The sequence below is a fragment of the Colossoma macropomum genome, unplaced genomic scaffold, assembly GCF_904425465.1.
Source record: "Colossoma macropomum unplaced genomic scaffold, Colossoma_macropomum, whole genome shotgun sequence".
NCBI classification, from domain to species: domain Eukaryota; kingdom Metazoa; phylum Chordata; class Actinopteri; order Characiformes; family Serrasalmidae; genus Colossoma; species Colossoma macropomum.
In genome coordinates this window covers 28427413-28452231 of record NW_023494792.1, presented here as the reverse complement: position 1 = coordinate 28452231, position 24819 = coordinate 28427413, and the positions used below count along the sequence as shown (strand labels likewise).

Below are 24819 nucleotides of genomic sequence, written 5' to 3'. Positions count from 1 at the left end.
GTCTACATTTAACATTACCAGTTAGGTGACAGCTGTGTGAGCTTTTTTTGCCCCACGTCATTTATTACAATATAAGAAAAGCCACTAAACACGAGTACTTTCATCAACAGGTATTCTTCTGACACTGATAGGTTTTTTGCGCTTTTAACAATTGCCAACGATAATGGACAACCGAAAAACATTCACATACTTTGCCTTGCAGTAAGAGTTAATGGTTTTGAACAGAAAGGGTCAACATTTGAGTATTATGTGATCTGTAAGAGCAGGAGGCAGCAGGACAAAAATATAACTCATGACTGGGGCCAAACTAAAGCACTTCTCTTTCTCTACAGTCATCTTTATTGTTTCTCTCTATCCAGCTCTGTTCTCTTGCTCTCAAACAGAGCTGCTATGCAAAAGCCACTGAGCATGCTGTTGCTGCTACTAGAGAGAGAGAGAAACAAACAGATGGAGAAAGAAAGCACAAACCAAAAAACATCAAGAACTCTAAGCTTAAACAAGCTTTATTACTGAATTCCTCAATTTCAAACCAGAAATTTTCACCCTGCAGCAGGACTTTCTCTGCTTCCTAACAATTTCAACCTTCTATTCTAGTAATGTTGGGCTACTTATCAAACCCAAAGCCAAAATAAAACATCTGGCCACTTTCAGTGGAGTACCAGTGAAAGGAAAGCGTGGGCTTACATGGCCCAAAAAGCAAATGCTAAGATGAGCTCCTACAGCCTGGGAGAAACAGAGAAAGAATGCCAGTCTTCTGTCTTAATTCCACGTTGCCTAACATTTTAAAAGATGGAGGTTCAGGGAAACCATGGTCTCTTGGATTGCCACATGTGCTAGCTCAATTATGCACTCAACATCAGGAGTTGGTCAGGGAGTAGGATCTTGAGGAAAAGCACTTTCAGCATGTGGCTCCGAAGGCAAAACCTACCACATGGTTTTATACACATGCACTCCTTAACACACCTCAAAGGAAGAAAGGACAAGTGAGAGAAACACTGTTAACTGCATGTAGCATGGAATTTCCTTCCATTTCCTCACCGCTTGAGGCATGTGTCCATCTACAACGGAGGACACAAATGAACCTGTCAGTCAGTCATGGATTTTAAATAAATTTTCTTCTCATAGAGGCTACTCTCGTAAACTTAAAAAGCTCTGTACAGTTAAAAAGCTCAGTATAGTTTGTACTGTGACAGCGAGCATGCAAGAGCGAGACCCTTTCTTTATGTAGATACATAAATTCCTCCAGATATACATTTTAAAACTTGTACGGCCAAAAGGTATTCTGTCAGTAAAGGCCTGTTCATTGTGTGCTCATTCTCATTTCTCTCTCTCTCTCTCTCTCTCTCTCTAATGAATGTAGCAGCAGGCTCCTGAGTCCCACCCGTCTACAGCGGGCAGGTTAGAGTCAGCCACTTATATAAAGCTCACCTCATTAAGCCTGACTACAGAGCCTGGCTCGTTCACACCACACTAATGGAAATAGCGCTAACAGTGCCTGAAATGGCCTGAAGAGAAAGGCTGCCTGTGTGTACGTGCATGAGAGTGTGTGTGTGCGCGTATGTTCCACTTGGCCCCTTCAGAATGATTGGGAGAAAGCTTTCCCCGCTGAACTGGTGAAAGCTTTTTAACCCTAACTTCGACAGCACCTCTGGCCACACGCAGCATTTCCTCATCTGTTAGAGAGAGTGAGGCTGAACAGTAAAAACAGCCATGAGTGGCACTCTGCACTGAGCACAGAAGAGTCAAGGCTTTGCATTAAAAAACCTAAACCTGGGTCACTCTAGTGATATTTTTATCATGGTAAATGACATTACAATGAAGTTTTTCTGAGCATATTGTGGATATAATGAGTAGTTTAAGAACATTAAAGAGCTTAACTGCTGTTCCCAAGTGGCCCAGCTATGTAAGGTTTGAATTTTGACGATGTTGGGAGTCCAAGAAAGCATAACTGGTCCTGTTTAACTGAACAGGTTATGTGTAGATATTTGATCTAAAACATAAAAAAAATTAAATCACTGTTCTGTTTGTGCACTTTTAATATTGCTTTGTTTTGTTGGTGCAGTGTCTACTTCAACTTATTAAACCTCAGAGGAAAAAAAAAATGTATTGTGTATTGTCAACATGTCTTCAGGTATATGTGATTATGGATGCATCAATATCATTTTTTTTCTGACCAAGTACGAGTACATAGTTTTAGTACACGCCAACACTGAGTCCGATACCTTACTGAGCAAACGAATTAGAATCAAGTTGTTTTTGGTGTAAATCAGTGCACTTGAACAGTTAAATCATTAAATTTAGCTGATTTTAAATGAAGTGCATTAGCTAGATATGCTACCCCATTTAAAGCTGCCTTTGATCAAGTAGCCCAGCAGTGGCAAAGAGCAGGTTTTGTTCCAGAAAAGCACTTCTGTACAGCTGTAGCTTTGCCCCTCACCTGTGTCTTTCAACAACAGTCTATGTGGCACAGTGACAGCAGGAATCACATCTGAGGCTGGAGCATCCGAAGAGTGGATGCTTGTGTGGAGTTTAAGGTCTGAAGTATTTTGTTTGGCTGGTTAAGCTGAATGTCGTCTAAATCCAGACATACACTGATTTTAGAAATTTTGTTCTTTGGTGACTCACACTGTACATCTGAATAGACCATCATGTACAGACAAAATGTACAATTTATTTACCCGCACTGTATCCAAAAAAGGTTTGTGTATGCTACACGAAACGCAGCCTCTACAGACACCTCTGTCTATGAACATTCATAAATAAAGCTGTTTCAATCAGCGTAAGTACAAACATGCTGAGAAACTGAGTGCTGCCAACACTGTGCACAAAAACTAAACCAGGCCATGATGTGCACAGTAGGACAATATAGATTCTCTACAGCTGATTTTACACACAAAAAAAAAAAGCATTTGTATATACGTAGTAAATCTATTTAGTCAAACAGAGTAATGTTGGCATAGACAGATTTGGTAAGACATGTAAACTTTTTCATCTCTGTTTCGCTGGCCTTTGCATCTCCACTCGTATAGAGGACACGGCTGTGATTGTATGCAAAAACACACAGTGAGTCTACAATCACACAGTGTATTCCTGGTGAAATTCTGCCAAGGCAAACAGTTTAAACTTTAAATTGACCAGTGACCGTGTCCAACTGTGACAGAGTCAGTAACTTCTGTGTGAACAGAGCCGTCTACACTGCCAGCTTGAGTCGTTTGTTCATTAGCACGGCAATGTACACCTGGCTAACATTGCAGCTGGTGTTATGTTGATATTGATGCATCCCTAATCGTGATGTTAAACTTTTGCCATATTGCAAATCCCAACTTGCAGTTGTCAGATACAATGTGAACCTTCAATTGGACCAAATTTGAGGGACAAGTATTAGCCAGGGGTCCTACCTCTCTCTGCAGAACCAGCTCCTTGGTGAAAAGTGTGGCCTCCTCACTGAATGGCTCTGGGACCCCACCTGGAATGTTTCGGGATCCTCGTGGACACTCAATTCCTGCACACAAACAGAACGCCAGAAACATAAACACCCAGCACAAGATGAGGATGACGCTTCAAGCAATTGTCTAACGCTCATAAGGCTTTTTATCTTTTGGCCTATAACTGATTACCATTAGTCTGTGAACATCCATTAACCAGCAAGCCCAAAATTAAGGATGTCACCCATCAAAATATCGATTATAAAATAGATAGCTCCAGTTCTGAAACCTGATTGGCAGATGAGCCCATCGGGTTCTGAAACCTGATAGGGTCAGTTCTAAACAGACCTTTCACTTAAACCGAGGGGATTATATATTCATGACTATATGATCAAAAACTAAAAAAACTGATGAAATGACTGGAATACATAATGACTGGCAACCCCAAGTTACATATTCTAAAGTTCTAAAGACACGTTTGCCACTCATTAGTAGCCCAAGTTAAAACAAATAACTGCCATGACTGGGACTAACTTTGGTTCAGTTTATCTCAGTGGATCTCAAAAGCCACAGTCATCCATGATGTCCTTCTCTATAACTTTGCACATCCATGTGAGATTTCCTGACACTGCTGCGAATCACACTTTTGTGTCACACTCTTGGAGAACATGGATAAAATAGTTGCCTTACTGCTTGTGGATGATTACTGTCAAAGTGATGCATCACTGTTATTGCTACTGCCCTTTTTAACAGTGCTCCTGAACTTTTTAATCTGCATTTCACTTTTTGGTTGGTCTCTTTAGCAGAACCAATTGCCTAGCGCAGCCTCATGCATACAATTCATATACGATTTTCAACTTGAACCCTGCCTATTCAGGAACTGTTAATCGGAGAGGAAAAAAATTCAATTAACAAGTGTGTGTCAGTTCGTGGTTAATCTAATTTTTTTGCATTAATTTTTAATGGGGGAAAAAAACTTTATCTATATGTATATATTTTAACAATTATTTCATTATGGAAGCTTAATTAGACATCCCTGTCTACACACCAAAAAAGGCCAAAGAGGCTTCAACGCTCCCATCTGCAGTAACAAAGCGGTTAGTGCCGTTTAGGGTATACCTGTTTTGAGGATTGCTTTTTTAAGATCCCTTATCGTTTATACCGGCTACATTACTTCTGTATTGTGTATATAAATAAATAAAATAGACCCACAGTACATGTTTAAGCGATAGATCAGCAAAAAAAAAATCCAAAGAAGCTAACACAGCATGAATCCCAACAGGTGGCATGCTCATGATAACAGTTGGCTTTGGTGCTCAGCTTGCTCCCATTGATTGTTAGCCACGTTGGAACATTAGGGCTGTTCTATGAGCTGCTTATGAATGTGTGGAGCACAGCAGTGAGCAGCAGCAGTGCATAAGGTGAGAGGAGTGGCGTGTGGAGCACTCCACATGCCGGGTGCAGGGCTGCTGCAGAGCTCCACCGGACGCTTTCATGCCCAGATCAGTTCAATCATGCCCCCGCACGCTTTTGTCTCCACATCAAGCTTCAAACACTGTTGACTTCTGAGAGCAGGAAGGACTCCTGGAAACTACAATACACTTGCTGCCGCATCCAGAGCAGCACTCTACTAACGTGCATGAAGTACACGCCTCTCATCCTGCCTTTCAGTCCATCTCCCTCTAAATTTCATACACACTCCCATCTGGTGGAGCCTAGTAAAGCATTTCATTCTAAGTTGTAAGTTTATTGATTGCGGCAGAAAGAACCAATGCCAGCTTGCACCTGTTAACCTCATGCTAACAAAGCAGCATTGCCCTTAATATCCCACTGCGCTCTTTCAGTGCACTAATCAATACTGGACACTTACTGCTTCTCCATATACAGTAGGCCTGCAATGACCCTTACTACTTACTCACACTTAAAAACCCCACTCAACACACACACACAAAAAAACACTTATACTATGTAAAATAGCTCATACTAGATCTCAAAATGCAATGTACAACTTAGTATCTGTCAGTCTAAATATAAAAAAACACATTTGTCATCACACTCTTATACAAAATCCTAAATTTAACAATTACAATTTACTATAATGTGTACAAAACAAATCTTACTTCAGATGAAAAAGGCAATATCATCTGATGATTCATCTTTGCACTTTTTTGTTTCTACATCTGGATGGGGATCTTATTTTTAGAAAGCTAAAACAAGCCCTTAACCCATAATATTTACTTTAACCTAACTCAGCAGGATGATGGAGCTGTTTCTTAGAATGGTCATACTGCCCCTCTAGAAACTGTTGAATTGTTAGTAGTGGCTCCATCCACACAGAAATCACACAAAAAAAAACTCAAATCTCAGAATCAGAAACAGACATACTACACTCACAAACTAGGGATAATTCCAACCTTCAAGATCCAGAATAGGCCTTTGAAGCTTCTAGCCTTACTACATGCTGTCAGCACCCCCCTCCTCTCCATTCCGACAGATAGCTTTCCCTCTGACGCAGGGGAAAGAACAGCAAACAACATAAAATGTACCCATCCCACAGTATTCAGCACTGGCAAAATGAAACAACTCAATTACTTCTTAATAGTCAGTAAATCGTCTCTAGATTAGCATTTATATTGCTCCAAGTGTCCGGCATGCTCAAAGGCAGTAGGCAGTTTCCACAAACAGCATCAGTGTCAGGGATTCATTTAACTGGTTCAGAGTGGCAAGTGGAACACAAGACTAACAGACAAGGGCCAGATTAAACCAGAATCATTAAGTGTACATATGAACTTTCCACACACAAACAAAACGTTAAATGAGTGAGGAGAGCAGATTTTCTGAACCAACATTTTGTAGACCAAACACAAAAACACAAAAAATTGCTTTTTATAATTGCTTTTTGCGAGGCTGACAGAAATTTCTTTTCAAGGAAAACACCATTCTTTGGGTCTCTGCTGTGAGAAAGGGTGCACGTTCAGCAGCCATTTTTTTCCTCAGAGGCTTAATGACTTTAAATCGTCATCAGCTCACTCAGTACCCCTGAAAAATGGAGCTTCTCCACCGGGCAAGTCAAGCCAAGCAGAACACAGCAGCCCATCTCATTCAGCTCGGCTCAGTCAATTAGAAGAAAAGGAATCAAACGAAATGTCACCCACGCTAATCAAGCAACATCCTTCCACTCCCCACCCCCCCCACCCCGGTCACCGTAGACTCCGTGAAATAAAGGAAGGGGGAGGGGGAAAACACCACACACACACACACACACACTCACCCCCCTTCTGCTACAGAGAGTGATTTTATCTTGGTGACACTGGGTGATTTTACATTTTCCTTCTTACCACCCCCCAACCCCACCACACCCCACCCAGCAGCCAAAGGCAAACCAAAAAGCATCACAATCCTGAAACTTCACGCTCGAGTTCACTGAAAAGCCCTGTACAGTGAACAAGCCATCACAGCCATGTGAAGTCAGAAATACCAAGTATGCAAGAGATAACAGGCAACCATAATAGATATACCATTGAATGCTATGGAACACACATTTATTTGAATGACAAAGATAACAAAAGGTGGAAGGAAGCAAATGCAGCAGAAGGCCATAAGAACAAAGTGGAACAGACAGGCTTTTCTTTTTTTTCTGAGCTACAAGTAAGAGGGCCCGAACTGTACAAGAAAATGTGAACCAATTCTGCATCTCAATCCTGTGACTGGTGGATTTTATGACTCAACCCGAAATTAAATATTCATTCATATGCAAATGCGATCATTTCATTCCTTTCAATGATTTTTCACAAAAACTTCCTAATGTGTTGCAGGTGCTGTGTTAGTATCAGATGAAAAGCGTACGACCCTGACCCTCTCAGGCTGAGTGCAGTAATTTAAACATACTTACGGAAATCATTACAGTTTTATGGAATGTTTCTCTTGATCTTGAATTTATTTATTTTGAGCTGAGGCGCAGTACTCACTCTTTACATTGTCTTTACTGGTGTGACCTGTTGCAGACAAACTGGCCTCAAAGAGTAAACAAAGAGGAGAACGTCGTTCAGAACAGCCGTATCCGACGCCCGTGTTGAAAGCTCGTCCACAACTTCATCCGCTGTAAAATCTGAATCTCCAGGCTAGCCGCTTTCCTCACAGAATGGCTGTGCTCTGTCTACCAGGCCTGCTAGCTACTGGGTTTTATGTATGTCTTGTGATATTCTAAAGCAGTAAGCCATGAGAGGTTGTGTGTCACTGTGCTTCACGATACAAAGCAAAGTGAAATTGTTAAACCACACAGTCTCAGGTGTCTTACCATTTTAATAAAATGCCTAAAACTTGATGTTTAGACATCTTTGGTCCATTCGCACTTTTGCACTCATATTCCAAACAAACCACTCCTCAGGGGTTCTCGGTAAGCTCATTTGGTCCAAGCCAGGGTTCAGGTGGCAGCGTTCACATTTGCCGTGAACAAACAGTTCTAACAGAGCAACAACAGCAGGGTTTGTTTTAATTGTTTACACTCACAACACTTCACATACGTATTATACATTCTCAGTAACTAAATACAAGTTACCTTATGGTAGTTCTTCTCTTATCTCCAGGGTGGTACCCTCAAGGGTACATTTTAGTACCTTTAGTTAGAGAACATAATTGTACCATATTTCATTGCAATTACATTTTAAGCTATATTGACTCCATACACCCTCTTGTCTCCAGCCTTTTCGATTTAAAAAATTAAGTGAAACCTTTTTTCCTGACAGTGTATGTTTGAAATGGGTTTTTAAAAAAAACTGTAGAATTACTGTAGATATCCAGTTCATATTACCAGTCTAGCAATTTCATATTTGTGCATCCCTATATAATTTCGTTGAAGTAGTACATAAGGAAATGCTTAAAAAATTACTGCTAAAGACAGTAAAGATAAGAGAGGGTCACATCACTGTATGTTTTAGTGTTCATCATTCTCTAACACATTTAATGCAACTCATTACTGTTTCAGATGTGCCAGGGCAAGAAAATCAAAGGAAGGTTCTCAGTGCTGTTGCCCTTCAGGACCTGAGCTTTTCATCCTCAACATCAAGAAATAGAAATGTTACAAATGTAAATAAAGCAACAGAAGCATGTGGCTGTTAGAGTGGTACAGAGTGTGAATGTATAGCTGAACAGAAAAGCACAGATGGCAGCGATGCCCTGATCTCCGATGAGCTGCAGCGTGTGACTTAGACACCATGACTCATATTAGGACTGCAGCAAGGCTTTCTGCACTGCAAGTGCTCTCCTTCTCCTTCATTTTCTCACTGTTTCCCTTCATCAGGGGAACAGAGGAAGAGAGAAAAGAGTGGTGAAGATGGGGGGAGGGGCTACAAGGGGAAAACAGGGGAGAGAGAGAACGCATGTGTGTACTGCCAATAACAACCAGAAGGGGAAGTAGTAACTTCCACTAAAATCACATGCACTAAAAATAAATAAACCCAAACACAACAACACTTACACAACACAACAGTAGACACTTACAACTCACAACCTCACAGCCTGACTGCACAGTGACCCTGAAATAACTGCACTACAAAATCATGTGATGTACGTATGTGTGTGCGTACAACTGTGGATGGAGGGGGAAGGCAAAAACACTGAAAGTGGGTATTCAATCAGTGTTAGGAATTTAATTATATGACGAGTTATTATCCAGGTTCTTTATACTGTATTTTGAATTGCATTTGTTTCTATATGCGTTGTCCAGAGGAGAGCTGGGCACAGTTAAACAGGTTCAAGTAGAATGTGCTTTTATTCATGTTCTCATAGCTCGTCGTCCGAGAATTTTGACAGCAATCAGACAGATATTTCTCGAGATTCACCCTGGAGATTATATTTATTCACTAAATGTAACTCTTTTCATCGTAAGTGTTTTTCGATGACTGAGTGGCGTGTGTATAAATCAGAGTTTACACCTATATTGCTTTATCAACCTGCTGAAGACTGTGATGCAGCACTATTTCACAGCTCAGAACAACTCTGTGAGAACTAGTCGTGATAAATTACAGCCTACACTTGAAGGGGTTAATTTTCAACACGGTGTTACAGCCAGGTCTCTCCAAATGCACAATGAGAAGTCCATTTACCCCATATGAATTCTGAATACAAGTTGTTTTTACACAGGGATTCATCAAAAATTATTAGCTCTTATATTTGTGCTTAGAAATAAAATTGCCACATTCAACACACATTCGTTAATCATATTTACATACATATAAACATGTGTTTTAGCTGGAAAACTTGTCTAGTTCAAACATAAAACTCTATTAAATTGTGTATGAATATTACAACAAGCTCCTCCATCTCCAACTACCCCTGCCTATGGGATTAGTTGGAATGTTCGCACTCACTCTGCTTTCAGCAGAGTTGTTCACAGATGGCAGGTGCTGCAAACAAAGTTTCTGTTTTCATTTGTAGCAGAGATGCATAGGTTGCTTATATAAAGAAAAATTATTAATCTTCCTTAAACACTTCTAAAATTATCTGGCAAAAGTCAAAATGAGTTAGGTTGTGCCCTGCTCTCTCTAACGCTTGTGCGTTTTGTACACATTTTCTGTTTACCTGCCCAGGGTTGCACTGGCCTGAACATAGTCTTAGCCAACATGTTTTTCCACAGGGTAAGATAAACGTGCTCTGAGATGGAAACACTTCCTGACGCATGTACACAAGCCTCACACAGAGCTGGAGGGTGGTTAGGATGGCAGCGTATGAATATGCTTTGAATACATACATATAATCGGGAGCAAAAGCAAAACACATACACTTCATTTGCTCCCAGTAAAAACACACCTGCAGCACATCTGAGTTTTGGGGGACGCACTGATGTCTGTGCAATACTGTTTCTCTCTCCCACACAGAGTGCTTTCACATTTAAGTAAGAAAGTCACTTCACGTTCAGAGAGGACAAGGCAGATATTCTTGCTGAGAGGCTACGTCAACCATCTCTCGTACATCTTTATAGTCTCTTTGCAAGGCAGAGCGAAAGGGTGTGAGGGAAAGACTCTGCCCTTTGTTGCTCGTAGGTGTAAGCTGAAGAGTTAAGCAGGCGCTGCAAGTGAGAAGCAAGAACTGCTACTCCAGTTCCTACATAAAATATACCCCTATTCCTGCTGCCCAATTCCCAGGGCTCATGCTTTCCTCTCTCCATACACTGCAAGGGTATGAAAAATGCACGTGTGAATGTATGACTCAACCTGCCTTATCCTTCTAAGTGCATGACAAGCCACCCAAGGCCACTCTTCAGAAGAAAAGCTACAGCGCCATAATCAAAACCACTCAGACAAGTGCACGATGCATTGAACAGCTCCGAGCCCTAGACCTCCTCAATCAGTACCAGGTAACAGCAATGCTGGAAGGGTAAAACTCTTGCTTCAATTCCACAATGGAGTCAACACTCCATTGTTTTGCAGCACCACTGGAAGCAAAGGAACGCCAACACAGCACAAGAGAGCCATATACTCTACCAACACTGGCAGCACTGCATTAAACCCATCTTCAGGTATTCTGAATTCTACAAATGCTTTCTTGGCCAATAACACTGCATTGGATTAGCATCTATACAGTGAATTAGTTTGTATAAATGCCATACAAGACAGACAAAGACAGGAAAAAGCTTTGAAAAATGTACAGCTTGATTTGTCCATTCTATCATGAAATATACAGAACAGGCCAATGATTCTGGAAGAGCTGACACGCGGATGCACACACTTAAATTTACAACCTTCTAAATATGCTGAAGAGCTACTGCTAATCAAAACAGAGATAGCAGAAATTCCTAATGAACTCATTCACATGAGAGGGACTTGATTGAACAAATTGCACTGCGTCCCTTTCCTAATAGCATCTTTTCTGGAGACACACATGCACGCACGTGGCTAATGCGGCACTACCGTTTTTGTTTTTCCAGGAATAGTGATTCACCGTAAGCTGCAGCGCTGCAGCGAGATCCTCGCTCAAACTACAGCTCCTAGACACGATAAGAGTGCCTCACACACCAGCACACAATGACAAATGTCACCCATTTTATCTATTGAATGTCACTTACTGAATGGCAGAAGACATTTAGTGTGAGCAGACAGGGGTACAAGATTTAAGGCACTAAAATGATTTCAATCAGAACACAGAATATAAAATAACTCGAAGCACAAATCAGAAAAACAAACCAAAGAACATATCCTGTGCATTCTGAATACAATATGGCATCTTTATCCAATAAAAAAAATAATAAAATAAAAAAAAGTAATGAACCATATCACAGAGTTTGGCAAAAGACTGTATGTAAAGTGGGCATTATTAATTTTACTGAGAGCGTTCCTGTAGTTTCAGGGCTTGGCAGACGGCAGGTGAACACTACCTGCCCCAAAGTATAGCACTAAATGAAAAGTTTGGTGGAGGAGGAAAACGGTCTGTTTTCATGGTGTAGGTCCACAGTTCAAGCATACAGTGACATTCTAAAGCACTGGTTCTCAAAATGCTCCTTTGGCATTTTTCATTTTTGTGTTACAAGTTACGATGGAGCAAAAATCTGGACCATCTGGGTGAACTTGAGGAAAACTTGGAGAACCACTGCTCTAGAGAACTGTGAGTTTCCAACTTGGTGGCAACAGTTTGAGGAAGGTCCTTTCCTGTTTAACCATGAAGATGCTCTAGTGCACAGAGCGAGTTCCAGAAAGAAATGTTTGGTGTGAAAAAACTTGCCAGACCCTCACAGAGCCCTGACATCAATCTCATCCAACACCTTTGGGATGAATTGGAACAGTGACTGTGAGTCATACCTTATGGCCCAACATCAGTACCTGACCTCACTAATGCTGAGCAAATCCCAGCAGTCATGTTCTAAAATCTAGTGTAAAGCCTTCCCAGAAGAGTGAAGGCTGTTATAGCAGTGAAGGGACATAAGAGTTGATATAGAACGCACAGGTACTTGAGTACTCCTGTTAACCGTTCCAGGTACCAGTACTTGAATACTGAAATCACTATTTGGATATTTAAATTGCTGCATCACAGAAACTCAGGGAGAAGATATACAAATCAACAATTCAGTGAAACTTTAACAGGGCTATCAAGTCCAACAGCTTTGCTTGTGTTTAAGACTAAGTAAGTATATTCTAGTTTGCTACAATGAAGCACAGTTGCCATAAAGCAAGTGTGTTGCCAAAGACATATTGCTGTTTAAGAGATGCAGCTAGGTCAAGTTCTCTTGCTGGGGTTAGGTAGAACTGAAAACAATGTATATATTTTTGTTCTCAGGGTTACCTCAACAAACTAATATGATGGCATGTTCACTGAACAGAAAAAGTGCAGATGTTTTCAGAAGTACACTTTTGTGAGCAGTTCAATTTTCATTAATGCTACTGTTTTTTAGCCTGCTGGCACTAGTTTACTATGTTTAATGATATGTTAATACTAGGTGATGAGATGTTTTTCCTAACCAAATATCTGTTCATGCACTCTTAAGGATACTGAAATATGTGAATGCAAATCCCTGAGTTAATGTCTATGGTTTTGGAATGTGGTGTTCAATTAGCACTTGTAGATGCGATGTGATCTGTCCACAAACACACTAAATACAAATTTGCTCAGTAATCTGATACACGCAATTCTAGACTAGTGAACTTACTGCTCTGGCTCTACTGTTACATTAAAGGTCTCTTTGCGCGCTGAGATTTGATTTTTGTTGCAGTGTTGGTGCGGCTTTAGCTAAGGTCACTAGTTGGTAAGAGGAAAAAGTTTCCTCAAAAGATCTCTTACCAAGGAAACACTTTACCCAACAAGATCTGAGAGAAGAACAGCAGAAGGTTAAAGAAAGAAAAGCTTGTAAAAACTAGAAAAGATAATTGCTGTCTTGCCAAAATCACCCAAACCTTATAGTGCAGGCTGTTGAGACTCCCTAAGCCCTCAATCCAAGAATACATGAAAAAAAGAAGGGAGGGAGGAAAGAAGAAAACACACACACACACACACACACACACACACACACACACACAGAGATAAACCAGTGCACACGTACACACGCAGCCCACAACTGCGGACTGACCTCCTCTCTGAAGCACCTGAGCTGGATGTGCTGCGTGAGAGAAGTTCTGAAGCTTCTGAAAATTGCAGCGGGATGAGAGGCGGCCCAGAAACGGAAGGAGCAGCCCTTACTCCCCACCACCCCACCGACCCCTCCCATCTCTTCCCCAGTCCCTTGGCCCCCACAGCACACTTTGATGTCTGCTTCTCAGCTACCTCTCCTCTCCTCCTCCCTTTAGCTATGACTGGAAGCATCTCTCTGTCTGTCTCTCGGCCGGAAATAAGAAAGGGTATCTCTCCAAAGGGGGGGGGTGTAGGTGGTCCTTACGATGAGGGAAGTTTCTGACTGCTACTGCAGAGAATGAGCAGAGGGGTGTAGCTAAGGACACACGGATGCGCAGCTGGCCTCAGCAGCAGGCAAAAGTGCACACAAACACAAAGAGAAGTCCTCACAAAAAAAGAAACAAGGCAGGCTAATGTAAAAATAAACACAACATGAAATTTCACACACTTTACTCCCAACAGAGTGTGCCCTGCTTCTTTGGAATCAAAGCTGCACTCTGCCATTTCAACAGATATTTCATTACCAAAGGAATCTAACTTCTGAACCAAGAAGGGGTGAGTGTGAAAACTGACAAATTACTGTAAGTCTGTAAGACTAAAGATTTTGTATTAAATTATAAATTATGCTTAAAATGATCAACTACCTTTATCCTGTCAAAAAAAACTAAAAAAGGCTCCAATACATTTCTTAAAACAAGGCAAAACTGACACTGCGTGAGACATAGGTGACAAGTTTTAAGGGTTCACAGCAACAAGAAGCATCAAATGGCTCTCATCTCCTGTTACTGCAGCCAATGTGCCTACTCCAGCATCTGAGCATGTTTATTTCATTGAGCAGGAGAAGTGCATTCCTGTGGCGGAATGAAATATGCATACAGCAAGTCATGTAAGAAAATGGATATGTAAACATGGAAAGGGAGCAAGAGAGGATTAAAAGGATGGGGGAGGGAAGGGGATTTCTGAGTTTTAATGCGGTAACCTTTGCTAGCTCGCCCGTGGGAAGCCTCCTCCATGGCAACATTAATAGGAGTCTGAGAGGCGTAATGAAAGCGTGAGTGAATGAAAGCACTGCACGCTCCCTCTCTCTCATCAGGGTCTTGGTATTATCAGACCCTTTCTGCCACTTGAGGCCATGAGTGCTATTAATTGGCTGTGTGTGCTGGGAGTGGGCTTTAACATGGAACGTACATGCAGAACGATTACAGGCCCAAATGCCGCCTCTCCCTTCATACAACCTGTGTACATGCACAGAAACAAACACAGCTCAGATATATTCAAGGGACAAGTCACGTATAAATGTTTAGGGCAAGAGTCTGCACACAAACAAACTGACCACAGAGAAGCTATGAGGGTTAAGCAGTTAGAGATTGCCACCATGCTGAAGAAAACATATTCAAGTTAATCATGATAAAAGGCCAAACAAAAAGAAGGAGACAGAACTACAGTAAACATAAGGTCACGTAGGCTCAATAAATGTGCACAGGCCTCAAGGTTACGGCTCACACACAACCATCTGCACTATAAAAAGTTCACAAGGGAAGAAAAAAGAAAAGAGAAAAAGGAGATTATAGTTATAAGTTATAATCATCTTGGCTTAAGAACAAGGAGCGACAGTTTGTTGCCATCAGCATTCATTTCAGTCTAATGCAAGTGTATTACAGAACTCACATGCTGTCTCTGGTCTATGGCAAATGGCTTCATCAGACCCGCCGCCACCTGCTGCTGAAATGCCTTTAATAGGCTCTGGTAATAAGCCTGATGGAATAAAACAATTTCAGTGATCAGGCAGAAGGGGGTGGGGGGAGGGGGGCAGGGACCAGCAATGGAAGGAACATGAGCGAAAGAAAAAGACACCCTTAGGGGAGCCACTGCTTGAGGAAGAACAGGGAAGGGGGAAACCTGAGCGACCAAAGTCGCTTGCAGCAGGGATTCAGTCAAAAAAAATTCCTCATGGAAAAACTAATTACAAAAGAACCGGACGAGCATGGAAAAACAAGGGAGGACGCTTAGAAACAAATTAGCAAATTAATTGAAATATCTACAGTGCAGGCACGCGTCATTAAGCCTGGCTAAAGCGGGGGGTGAATGTATGTCCTCCTACAGGGAGTGGATGGGCCTCCCTCCTCTCTCTTGGTTTTGGAGGTAAATAATTACTCTGGGTGAGGACGGAAAGAACAGAAGCATCCATGAACAAATCCATAGAAAATTGTAGCATGTGGAAAAATGTAGCAAATAGTGTGCAGAATTCGTTTCTGGGATTGTAGTCATTTGTTATGTAATAAAGGCACTGGATATGGTTCTCAAATGTAAATATCATAATATCTACATTTCTACAGCACAGTCAGTCAGTTCCAAACAAAATTTTGATTTCTCTCACACAAATACACACAAAAGATACATATAGGAGGGCAGACTACTAAAAGGCCTGCCCTCCAAGCTAGCCACTGTGGCCTTTCAACTCGGCTAAGATAAGTTTTTCACTATTCACAGTAGCATTGGAGGGCCAGGGTCACAAACCATGCAAACCACCCGAGTGAAGACCAGGAGACCAGCTACAGCCCACCGACCTTTATCAGAATCAAAGCACCTGATGCTTCTCAACTAAGCTGGAAATAAGCGAAACGTCAACAGCATCAATAAGCCCTCGCTCAGCGCTTAAACTCCAGTGTTACTGGAGAAATTTAGCTGGCGAACTGACCCTTTTCCTCACGGTAGCAAAATAAAAAGACGTCTCTCTCTGTTCTACCAATTTTATCAGCTTCTGCAGGTCAAACAAGTGCAACATGCACCACATGGTTCAACCTCAAATGGGGCAGCAGTGAGGCGCCGGAACATAACTGCTGCAACATTTAAGCTGGAGCAGAAAATTCAAATAAGAAGCTAGCAAAAAAATTATATTCCAGGATCCTGATACAAGGATCAGCTACATGCAGTGCACCAGCAGCATGTGACCAGCATGACAGGGAAAAGCCATTGAGTGTTCATTTGACTCTTACCAGCGAGCAAGAAGGTGATGAGGCACGTCTCTTTGGGCATGTAGAGCTTGAGTCTGGAGCCACTGAACACATATTCAACCACTGCCTCTGAACGGCCGGCCCTCTGCAGGAATGGCAGAAACTGCTTGGCTTTTTGGGTCTCCTGCACAGAAATATGCAAAAAGGCACATAATTTTCAAATGTTCTTTAAGCTTTAGTAATTACTGCCTAATAATGCCAGTGGAGTAATGAAAAATGCACAACAAGGTGTCAACTACACCTCAACAACATCTTTCAGGCCTCCCACTTTCCAGTAAGCCTGATTTTTCCCCCCAGTACTGAAAGAGTTTCTGCTATATGTTTAATTAATTTATTCTTTCCTTCTTGTGTGTAGTTCACAGCAATAAATCTTGATAAGGCAATATCATGCAGCTTTCGACGCATTTAGAGGCCAAGGCTGAAATAAAATGGGACAGAATGGAAATTTAGATGTGAACAAAAATATGTAATAGCTTGCATGATGGGGTTTTGGATTTGGAGGAGATATGCTACTATCAACCGCATAATGCATTCGGAATATGTACACACACAAGTAATCATCTATATGGGTATTACGCATCTTTAACTTAAATGATGGCTGCTATAGTGCATTTATATTTGAGAGATAAGACTAGATAATAATGAGAGAAGAGAGAGAGTCATGTATGAATACAAGCAATGCCATTTTAAGTGGAAAGGGCATGTCTATAATTTCAGTGGTTACGTGCTCATTTTTTCCAAGTCTGACAGCCAGCGGTTTTACAGATAGGTAAGCGGATGCTTGGAGACTGGGGTATGAAGGCTTAATTTAAGTCAAGCTGTTTCCTGTGAGTCACCCTGGGCCAAAGAGAGAGCCACCCACTCCAGCTGGAAATATCCTACAGCTGTGACCCACACAGGATTTTTTTTCCCTGAGACAGAGCTGACAGAGGAGAGGAATGCAAGGATAACACATCATATACCAGAAGCTATTTTTGGATTTGTCTAATTAAAATGCTCATTATAAGAAGCTGCAGTTCGAAACACCATCAAAAACAGCCAGAACCTGGAGATCTCTGGATATCCCAACACACACAACCTATCACACTTGCTTTCACTCAGGTAAAAGGCTAGTGATGTGCCTCCTTCTGAATTCTTCTCCTCTATAAGCCCAGGTGACACACTGCACAGAAGAGTGAAATGTAGTTCATTAAAAACCCCTGGACCATCCTCATAAACTTGAGATTTAAGACAGAGGGAGGGAGGGAGAGAGGGAGAGAGGGAGGGAGAGAGAGAGAGAGAGAGAGAGAGAGAGAGAGAGAGAGAGAGAGAGAGAGAGAATAAAGAAGAAAAAAAGGAGATAAAATAACATGACAGAAAGGGTTAGAACAAAGTCGGGGCCTGTTAAACGTCACTTTCATGTTTTACATGCAGTGGGAGGAGTATATCTTCTCTCATTACTGAGCTAACAAACTTTATTGGCCCGAGTAAAATTTAATCTTCATTTGGTGAGCAGCCCAATCAAGATTCATACCCAGCATGGCCCTGGCCCCTGGCACACGTAAACAACTTAAGCGCTACAACTGAGATTACTTTATTAATGGAGCGGGCTATATTTAGAGAGGCCTTCATCAAATTAATGTGAAGGGAAATGGAAGCTACAGCCATCATGAATCTGCTGTCAGAGGACTCCAGCATCACAGAGATTGAGACATGGGTTAGAGAGCAGCAATTAAACAACTAAAGCTTGGAAAGAAGGCACCCACTTATAGCCACACTGTATTATTTATTTATTTTTTTGGGGGGGGGGGTAAACAATAGAGATACAATAGTTTTCTAAGCCCAATCTTCACAACCATCAGGGAAAAAAGAAAAAAAAAGAAAAAAGAAATTCATGTGTATCTTGACACTTCATGCAAACACACAAGAAACAAACATGAAACACATACACCTACCCCTGAGATGTCAGCCACTCTGTGAATGGGTACCTCCTTCTTGCTGTGAAGTCCTTTCCCGTTCTTGATGGCCCTGCAATGATTCAAGCAAACAGCATTATGGCCAGTCATTGAGGGTATTAAAGAGGGGCTATACTGGAAAAAGATGGAGCATTCCTTTAGACCATAAAGCCCAGAAAACCATCGCAGACCCGGCCAGAGAAATCAACACTTAAACAGGACAGCCATCCACATGGCCTCCGCTCACCCGCCAACAAGCTGCTGGAGGCATAAAAGTCCTTTACTGTTTCTTATGGGTAATCCAGACCCAGTGGCTCTGCACTCTAAGGTATCATACAGCAGCATTAGCAAAGCCTATTACAGAGGCACTGTGTATTATAGGAACAAAACAGCGTGCCCCCCTGCGCTATGTGGGGAGGCATTAATAGTGCATAAGGAAAATTGGAGCCCTATGAAATGTTTGTAAGTAAGAGCGGTAGAGCCCACGGGCCCCTGCAGATTAGAGACAGGCTGTAGAGAATGAGGTACATGACTTTGGCCTCTTTAAGGCAGATGGCTCTGGGTCTAAAGGTGGCTCTATCTTCCCTAATGTCTAATCTTGTTCTGTGGGAGACTGAGTGTGTGTGTGTGTGTGCGTGCTAAGGTAGATTTCTCAGAGGGTATGGGGTAACAACCAGCAATCACTTCTAAAAATAAATTTGAGACCACCGTGCCTCTCATCCTCACCTAGTCCACAAGGGAGCATTATGCAGAGACAGAGGAGAGACAGAGAGAGAAAACGGAGAGAAAAGCTGTGTGTGTAAAATTGGAGAAAAAAGAAAGAGAAAAGCAGCTAAAGATGCCACACTTGAAAGCTTTCTGTCCTAGGGTTGGTCTATGGCAGACCCCCTTGATCTTAATCATGTCCACTGCATTAAACTCTAAATCTACATCGCTGCATCCCTCAGAACCAGTAATCCATATAATTATATTCATGGACAACGTGTTAAGGAAGGTGTGATTTAACACACTGTGGTGAAAGCCACAGGACTGTTACTGTCTATATGAAATGAGATAATTCAGATGATTTACTGGCTGTGACATACTGCCTCATACAAAAGGGACTGCATGCATATGGTGCCTGATGCTCTCACCTGGAATCCGATTTAGTTTATCCTCCCTATACCTTACCCACAGTTCACAAACAACTTATCCTCTACACTTTCCACCTCTCCATATCTTAATCACATAGCAACAAAAGCTAGCATCTATTTCATGACAGGTGTATCACCAAGTCTGGAAGGCATGTATCAACAACAGAGAAAGAAATTAAAAACAGGCCAATAGAAAGAAAAGCAGAAGCACATGGAGGACCAACCTGCACAGCTACTGATCTCTGAGTGGAGAGGAAACCAAGCATTAACACTAGTTTTCTGTTTGTGGGTGTGGTCTTACCTTGCCTCTGCAGCAAGCAGCTCATCGTAGTGAGAGGACCTCTGATCATCATCCTGACGATATCTGATTACTGTAGCAAGGCCTTTACTGACCAGGGCCTCAGCAATATTTCTACAGAGAGAGAGAGAGAGAGAGAGAGAGAGAGAGAGAGAGAGAGAGAGAGAAAGTCAGAACCAAGACTGAAAGGCCTCTGACTGAAAGTGTGGGCTGGTTTTCCAGTGTTTAGGTTTTTAGGCTGAGTAGGAAGCGATCCTCCTGGAGGCAAATCAGATTAAAAACAACCTGTACTGTGAGATTAACTCCTTGTTATATCAGCACTGCAACAACTGCAAATCTGGGCTTTAACTGAAGAATCCAGTGATGGTGGTTAAGTGTCAGAAGGGAGGTACTGCATAAGCAAGCAGAGACGGCTGATTGGGGGAAAATCAGACAAAAGGGCACAAACTTATTTCCCTACTGTCCCACTTCCCCATCTGGAACAAGAGGGTTTTTTTCCTGCTCATTTTCAAATTACAAATTGAGCAGCTCACAGTGAGTGAAGCAGCCCTGCTGTAATGATGTTCCTGTTTGCCAGCCTCCATCCATTATACACAAGCATGACACTTGGGCACTGACTCCCCCATGACTACAGAAGTCACGACTGGTGGTGCAAAATGAGGTGCACAAAAGTTAATCAGAAACACAAAGGTAACGTGATTGAAAGATTTTATGATTTGACTATCCTGCTCTGATAAAAAAAAAATATATATATGCAGGTCATGCAGCTATGTGGCTCAGCCCCAGGATCTCGTTGCCACCTGTTACTCACTCTGCTCTTTGCTGTTTGTTAGTGCATGCTGGGTAATCAGTTCAGCCTTGAGCATAGAACGACCTAACACTCCTGCATCATGGCCTTAAATACGAGAGAGTGTGTGCTGTGTGTGAGACAGCAGGGACACATGTTCAGTGTTCAATATTAACTACTGCAGGGCAAGTAATACACTAAGCTGGGACAGTGTTGAAAATCATCAAAATTTAACAATAAACGGCTCAGGACAGTTTTAGGGACAGAAACTTTTAATCCAAGTCAAGTAAGCAAGTAGGTAAGTCAGTGTCAGTCAGTCAGTCAGTCAGTCAATCAATCAATAAATACTACACTGAAACTCAAGTGGACTTAATCCCATCCTAGAGGTTTTGGATCAGAGTTCAGCTAACCTCATCCTTATTTTACCTTATGAAGAAAGGCATCAAAATGAGGGGAAGTAGGTATTTAGGGGCTTCAAAATTTTATTAGGCCTTGTTCATTAGTCTCTCTTCCCGGAATCTACATTTTTAATGGACAGCTCAGCAGGCAGCAAATTTGCTAGCATCACCAAATAAGTACAGGTAACACTTTAAAGGGATACCGCAACTTGCAAGCCCCATAGAATTTATACCTTCACAAAAAAACTGATGCCCGAACAGCTTCCTACAAAACACACAGCAGCAAGAAAGATACTAAGCTTTGGGTACTGATATAACAGAGCTTCATCCAAAAACCCATTACTACATTACATTAAGCCACACATCAAGAATTCTGTATTACAACCCTATTTCCAAAAAAGTTGGGACGCTGTGCAAAATGTACAGGTCTGGATTGCAAGCAAATTCAAATTTTGATTCGGTGGACCACATAATACTTTCTCACTTCTCCTCAGTCCATCATAAATGAGCTCAAGCCCAGAGAAGGCAGCAACATTGGCAGATCATGTTTGTATATGGTTTCGTTGCATGGTAGAGTTTTATCTTGCATTTGTGGATGCAGCGATTAACTGTTCACAAACAAGAGTTTTCAGAAGTGTGCAGTGATTTCCACTACAGAACTGCCTGTTTTTAAAGCAGTGTCACCTGAGGGCCTGAAGATCACAGCCAGCCATCTTCGGTTTTTGGTCTTGTCCCTTGCATACAGAGATTACACTGAATTCTCTAAACCTTCCAATGATTATGTACTGTACAAGTTTTTTGCTATTTTGTGTTGAGAAATGCAGTCTTTCACAGAAAGGTGTTAAACCCCTATTGACCTATTCATGTCACTGACCTGTTGCCAATTAACCAAATTAGTTGTAAGATGTTCCACCAGGCATTTTTTCTTTTTTTTTAAACCAGTCTTTTGGTACCTCATCCCAACTTTTTTTGAAACGTGCTGCTGGCATCAAATTCAAAGTGGGCACCTATCCTTCAAAAACAACATCACAATTTCTCAGTTTCAACATTTGTTGTCTTTGTACTATTTTCAATTAAATATAGATAATCATAATTTAAATTATTTGAACATCATTACATTCTGTTTTTATTCACATTTTGCACAGTGTCCCACCTTTGAGGAAAACAAGGTTGTAATTTAAATACATAGAAAAGTCAACAGTGTTGACTTGAGGGATTGATTCATGAATTGCAGCTGTACTTACATTCCTCCAATGGTGACTGTGGCACAGGTGCGTTCTGGGAAGGCAGGGACAGGGCCAGTTTCTGCAGCAGTAGTGGCAGCTCTGATGTAATCCACAGTGACATTGACCTGAGAGCACACGCAAAGCACTCCAACAGTCAGTCACACCCAAAAGGCAATACTCCACCAAGCAACCTTGAGTCTGTCAGGGGTCCAGCTATGGAGATATGAAGTGACCACTGGATTCTCATATGAAATATTTGCTTATATAGCAATATTCTGCTTATAACAAAACATCAAGTGTGACAGAATTATGCCTCAAATGAGCAACAAATCTAATTTGTGTTCCTTACAAGGGTTTACAAATCAACTAAATGACTGGTACTGAACCAAACACAAAGTACATTCGCTGGTAAAAGATGGATGCATTGTACAGTTTCATCCAACGAGGGCCTGAGAGACAAAAAATGTGTACAGACAAACACACACACATCTGTGTGTGTGTTTGTGTCTGTGGGCTACTTTCCAAGGTCACCCTCAGTCAGTGTAAATCATGTCAGGCTAGACTGTAGATCTCCCTAGAGGAGTACCAACCATACATGGAAACTGTTTATCACGTATGGGGAACGAGCAGAGGGTGGGGGATTGAGCCCATCGACACACACCCCTCCAAAGTGTGTAACTCAGAAATTTACCCACGCTAATCAAACATGAGCAATATCAATATAACTCTGAATGCTAGCAGAACTCTCCAGCAAATACTTAATAATTGAACCAAAACAGTCCTATCCAGGAAGGGAGGATGGCATAACCATCTTTGGCAACCGCAAACTGCTCATTTCACAACGAACCAGGAGACAGCAGTGTAAACAAAGTGCTCCTGTGTCAGAATTGGTCTCCATCTGTGCCCATCTCTCATGGAGGCTATTGTACCCTCCCACAGGGAACAGACAGCCTCTTGCTTTTCCTCATTAAAGCCGAGCAAACACACAGGAACAGGTATTTAGAGAGAGGACACATTCCCACCCAGGGGGAGGCTCAAATCCGGCCATTCCACTGCCACCAAATTCTTGATGGCCGTACAAAGAACAGGACGGATAGCCTGTCTCTCTGGCTGTTGGAGAGGCAAGCGGATATTAATCTGGAAGGCACAGGCCCAGCACGAGGACAAGGACACAGTCTTCCTGTCTCACTCTCCCACACTCCGCTGGGGGTGCAGAGATGGATGCTATGCTCTTGAAATGGTTTTTGAGATCAGGAACATTACATACACACACTCTCACATTAGAAAGCATGTTTTAGGGCTCCAGAATTGTCTAAACATCAAAGGCTTTACCCTATCAGGAGAAAATATGGCACATATAATACAGCAACAGAAAACAGGACCCTTAGCGTGAAAACCCTCATCAACTCCTTCAACTGCTCTCTTCCTCTCCTCTTTTTTGTCTGATCTATCAATCTGCCACAGAGACTTAGAATGTAACCCAGTCTGATGGACATAATGAAAATTCATTTTGCCAAGGAATCCTGTATATTGCCTGTGTAGACTCTTACAGGTGCAGTTTCACAGACCATGCCCTGTGTCTGCCTCAACAAATAAAACATTTTCATAAAATTATTTTTTATTATTATTAATCATGCATTTGTAGGTCTCCCAATCTCTCTCCCTGTGTATGGAGGAGACTGCTCAGCTCTAATGGGCAGGAGTAATTAGCTCAGGCAGGTGACCTGCACTACCCTTAAAGAAAAAATAAAAATGCAAACAAAACAATATTACAAAAGGAGCTAATGTGCTAGAGAGAGCATGCAATGCGAGAATGCACACGAGAGAGAGAGAGAGAGAGAATGAAGGTGAGATAGAAAGTGAGAGTACAAGAGAAATTGCAAGAAAGAAATTGAGAAAGTCAGAGGGAATTAAAGACCAAGCGAGAGACAGAGTGCAAGAGCAGCCATCTGGAAAGCAGATGATGGATTTAAGGGTTTTCACTAGGCGATGTCTCGCTAACTAATAGCTTCTCAAAGCAGCTCTGGAACTTTGTCCAGAACAAACTTCCCACACACCAAGTGTTCAGACCCATTTTGGTGGCCATGAAGTTTCACACAGGCCATTTCATCAAAATCATAACTGTTTAAAACAAGCTATGATTTTGTCTGTTATTCCAGCTTTGCTTTTGAGAAACTGTTTCCGGTCTATTAGCACAGCTATTTGTGATGATTTAAACTGCATTCTACCATTTTAAGTGCCAATAGCGCATATGAATAAAGACTGCTCCTACATGTTCCACTTTCACAAAATTCACTTTACTCCGTTTAATTCACTCAAGATAAAAAGTGTGTGGGAGCAGCCTTAGAAAAATTCTTTATCAAATATTTTTCACTCCAACGCATCTGCAACAACAAGGAGCTATTAGGTATATGAATGTCTTCCATTTGACTGCTGAAGCATAGCTTTACATTCAGAGAGCTTTACATTCAGAGAGGCTTCAAAGTCAAATATTTAGAAGTTTTAAAGA

General features: G+C 41.7%; 1 protein-coding gene across 1 annotated transcript in view; it reads right to left on the bottom strand.

Moving 5' to 3' along the window:
- The window catches only part of snd1 (staphylococcal nuclease and tudor domain containing 1), a 156601-nt gene that overhangs the window by 103359 nt on the left and 28423 nt on the right, over positions 1-24819 (bottom strand). Inside the window, exons 12-16 of the mRNA XM_036576784.1 lie at positions 22329-22435; positions 19903-20013; positions 18469-18541; positions 16517-16658; positions 3399-3502 (exon numbers count right to left, since the gene is read on the bottom strand). Of these exons, the coding sequence (XP_036432677.1) occupies positions 3399-3502; positions 16517-16658; positions 18469-18541; positions 19903-20013; positions 22329-22435 (537 nt within the window). The remainder of the gene's footprint in view (positions 1-3398; positions 3503-16516; positions 16659-18468; positions 18542-19902; positions 20014-22328; positions 22436-24819) is intronic.